At 46.7% G+C, this 3,236-nt stretch overlaps 1 protein-coding gene across 1 annotated transcript in view; it reads left to right on the forward strand.

The window, feature by feature from the left end:
• Positions 1–735: 735 nt before the first annotated feature.
• The window catches only part of T265_05652 (hypothetical protein), a gene marked incomplete at both ends in the record, with an annotated part of 7,297 nt that continues 4,796 nt past the window's right edge, over positions 736–3,236 (forward strand). The window contains 4 exons of the mRNA XM_009170717.1: positions 736–804; positions 1,149–1,309; positions 2,342–2,437; positions 2,926–3,099. Coding sequence (XP_009168981.1) covers positions 736–804; positions 1,149–1,309; positions 2,342–2,437; positions 2,926–3,099 — 500 coding nt within the window. The remainder of the gene's footprint in view (positions 805–1,148; positions 1,310–2,341; positions 2,438–2,925; positions 3,100–3,236) is intronic.

The raw sequence follows: 3,236 nt of genomic DNA on the forward strand, positions 1-3,236 counted from the left end.
GAAGATAATTGTTCACTAGATAAGTCTAAAACTGGTTGAGCGATTATCGTTCCGTGACGTTTGGTTAGGTTATCGATTGATTTTATCACTCTTCGCAAGATCGATGAGAATTCTGGACAAACTGCTACTTGTTTCGTCCTTTTCTGGTCCTATTAGTTTATTCTCGATTGCACATAATTTAGTGCGTATTTTTCAAAAATTCATCATTTCTAAGTGAGTTTGCTTTTTACGTGAAACTTCTCTAAAAACCCCCCACAAATCTCGTTCTCACACCTCTTTCTGCATACTGTATTTTGAATGAGATATGAACAAATTTGTGTTACACGTAATGTACTACTCATAAGGTTGCCGAAAATTCTCCGACAGCCCACGACCGGTTTCGCCCTCCCACTTCGGGCTCCCCAGGTAGGCACCGTCCCCAGGTGTCCGTCAACCTTATGGTCTACTTGAAACTAAAGTGCAAGAAAGTAGCGAAATACACTCACTTGCAAACTTCGGGTTTCTGGGAGACTCACCTGGAACCCAGCTTTTTTAGGCACTTGAATGTGTCTCGTGTTTCAAATGGCACGATATTCGAGACATCGTGATGCATGTATATACGTAATGCACTACTCAGAAAGTTGCCGAAATTCGCTCGACATCATAAACGAGAGATTCAGCTGGGTTCCAGGTGGGTCGCCCGAAAAACCAAATGTGTTTGCAAATGAGTGTATTTGGCTACAGTCGTGTTAAACTATGAAAAATATCACTAAGAATTCAAGGACCAGGTCACCAGAACGAAACCTAAGTGGGGTGGTACCGCAGGTGAGCTAACCAGGGTTTCCATCAACCGTATGAATACTGAAGCGTGTCGTTATTGACAAAAAAGCCTGTTCATTCCTGGTGACAGGGTCCCACGTCCAATCAGGTTTTACAGTGGACCTAAAGTCATTTAACCTATTTTTGAAGGCCAAAGCAATCTCAGTTAGCGGCTGTTAGTGTGGGGGAGCAAGGAATAAGACGGCTAAACATGCCTGAATTTAAGCCGGACCTATGGACCAGTTCTTCTGAATTTCTTCGTGTGAGGATTCTTCTTGAGTGTTGTTTGCGGCTTTCCTGAAAGTAACTGCTCACAAGCTTGATGAATACTCTTCAACAACCTACGACAGATTTCGTCGCTGTTGGCGCAGCTCCCCAGTCTTCATCAATCTGATGCTCTGCTTCAATCCAAATTGGACGGAACTCGCCAGATCTCCTCAGTTGCTTCCGAATTTCGATTGGATGAGAGAATCAACGGAATTCCGTTGAATCTCTCGTCATTCAACCGAATGTAACGCACACAGGCAGTCTCATGTTTCAGTTGGAACGAAATTCGAGATATGTTCTTGAAGGAAACTACTCACATCCATCAGCTTTTCGAGTGAGTACAGGAAGAGCCCGGGACCTCTTGCACGGATTTTGGCGCCATAGCTGTAAATCAATCAACATGCAGATTGACCAGCGTGCTACATCGGCTGTCGCGTTGTAACATCAGTCGAGTTGCTTTCTGTGCTGTATACAGTGGGGCGAACAAGTCAAGACATACGACTGATGATGCTTCATACCCCCCCTCGCCTTTATCTCTTAACTCCTCTTAATCACAGCTGAATATGTTTGTAGAAATGACAAGCCGCAAGCGACCACTCACATCCACCGCATGACCTCGTTCTTCTGTATTTGTTACAGCGTTGAAAGTGAAAACCCTTAACCAGATGGTCATTGCGCTGCTCTTGCGCCTACTGTGGACACTCCATCGTTGACTGAACCTCTGAACTTCACACAGACGATATGAGCAGAGTTGTAGAGGTTACGACATCCTGTCTGTCTCTCTAGACCCTGAGGACTATGAACTTGCTGCGGTTATACCGCAGCGGCGTCAGCAGGTCGCCGCGGTGTTGGCACTGTCCCAGGTGCTGGGGCTGACAATAGGGTGTCTTTGTGTCCCATCTTGGCAGGGCCGTTTAACGACAAGAAAGCGTTCCCGCCAATCAGTGTTGGAAAAGGATACCTGAACAGATGGCTCCAATCATAGCGGCATGACTCTCACGCTTGTCGTAACATGAGTAATGGTTTCCGCTATATTACTACGCAAGTCCGAGAGCACCACACAGGATTTCGACCAAACAGGGGGTCCGTAGCTTAACATCACCTCAAGTGCTTGAACAGTGTCACATCTACCGCCAATCAATAATCTTGGTTTTTCTGGAATTTAAAGGAGTCCTTGGCTGTGTCAGTAGGTTGACCCCTCTGGATATTCTTGTTTGGAAGGTAACGCCGTTGACTCCCTATATTTCTAATCCCCCGGTCGTGTTACGGTGTACAGTAAACTGATTGAAAACTTTCCCACGACCGCTGGAGTTTCTGCGAGTTGTCCCCTCTCTGATTCTGCCTTCAACTTCCTCATCGACGTTATCATGGAGTGATATCGAAATCACGTCTGGAGGTGGTCGTTGGTTTTACGCGCAAAGTCCTACTTCCATATTTCCCATAGTATTGTGCTCCTCAGAAACTCCATTTTGAAGCTGAGTTTTTCGTCGGTCCACCCACGTTGGCGTCTGCACCATCTGTGGTTGTACTTTGACATAGCAGCTCACCTGGCGGATCACCAAGGCCTGGGTAGCGTGCGCTAACTTGCGTCATTTGCAGTTTCAAGAACGACTTCCCGAGAAGTCAGTTGGCTGTGTATACAAGACAACTTTGAAGGGGATTCAAATTTATGGTGGTATAAATTGACCCCTCTAATCCATCGATACTGGACACTCTCGAACGTGTTTGATCGTCGGTGACTCCGTAGAACAGCAACGGTTAGCTGGCTGCAGCGATTACGCAGGCGGGCCCCTGTTTACAAAAATGGACATAGAATCGACCGGGCTAGCATGAATGGTGCCAGTTTTACCCGCGGCGTAGAGGTGACATCAGCTTATCCAGCAAGGATCGATTTTACAATGCTGCGGTGCGGTTCATTTTACTATACGGGTCGGAAAACTGGCTGAGAACGTCAAAAGACTTTCATTGTTTGACCATCGATGTCTTCAGAGTATTGCCCGAATCTGGTGGGGACACCGGAGCAGCAATGCTGAAGTACGTCGTATGGTATTCGGGAGAGATAACTCCCCCTCGATAGATGAACTGATCATACTGAATAGGTTGCGCTGGCTTGGCCACGTGCTGCATATGCCAGTCGACCGACTTCCTCGAAGGGCTCTTTTCGCACAACC

The sequence above is a fragment of the Opisthorchis viverrini genome (assembly GCF_000715545.1).
Source record: "Opisthorchis viverrini unplaced genomic scaffold opera_v5_111, whole genome shotgun sequence".
NCBI lineage: Eukaryota > Metazoa > Platyhelminthes > Trematoda > Opisthorchiida > Opisthorchiidae > Opisthorchis > Opisthorchis viverrini.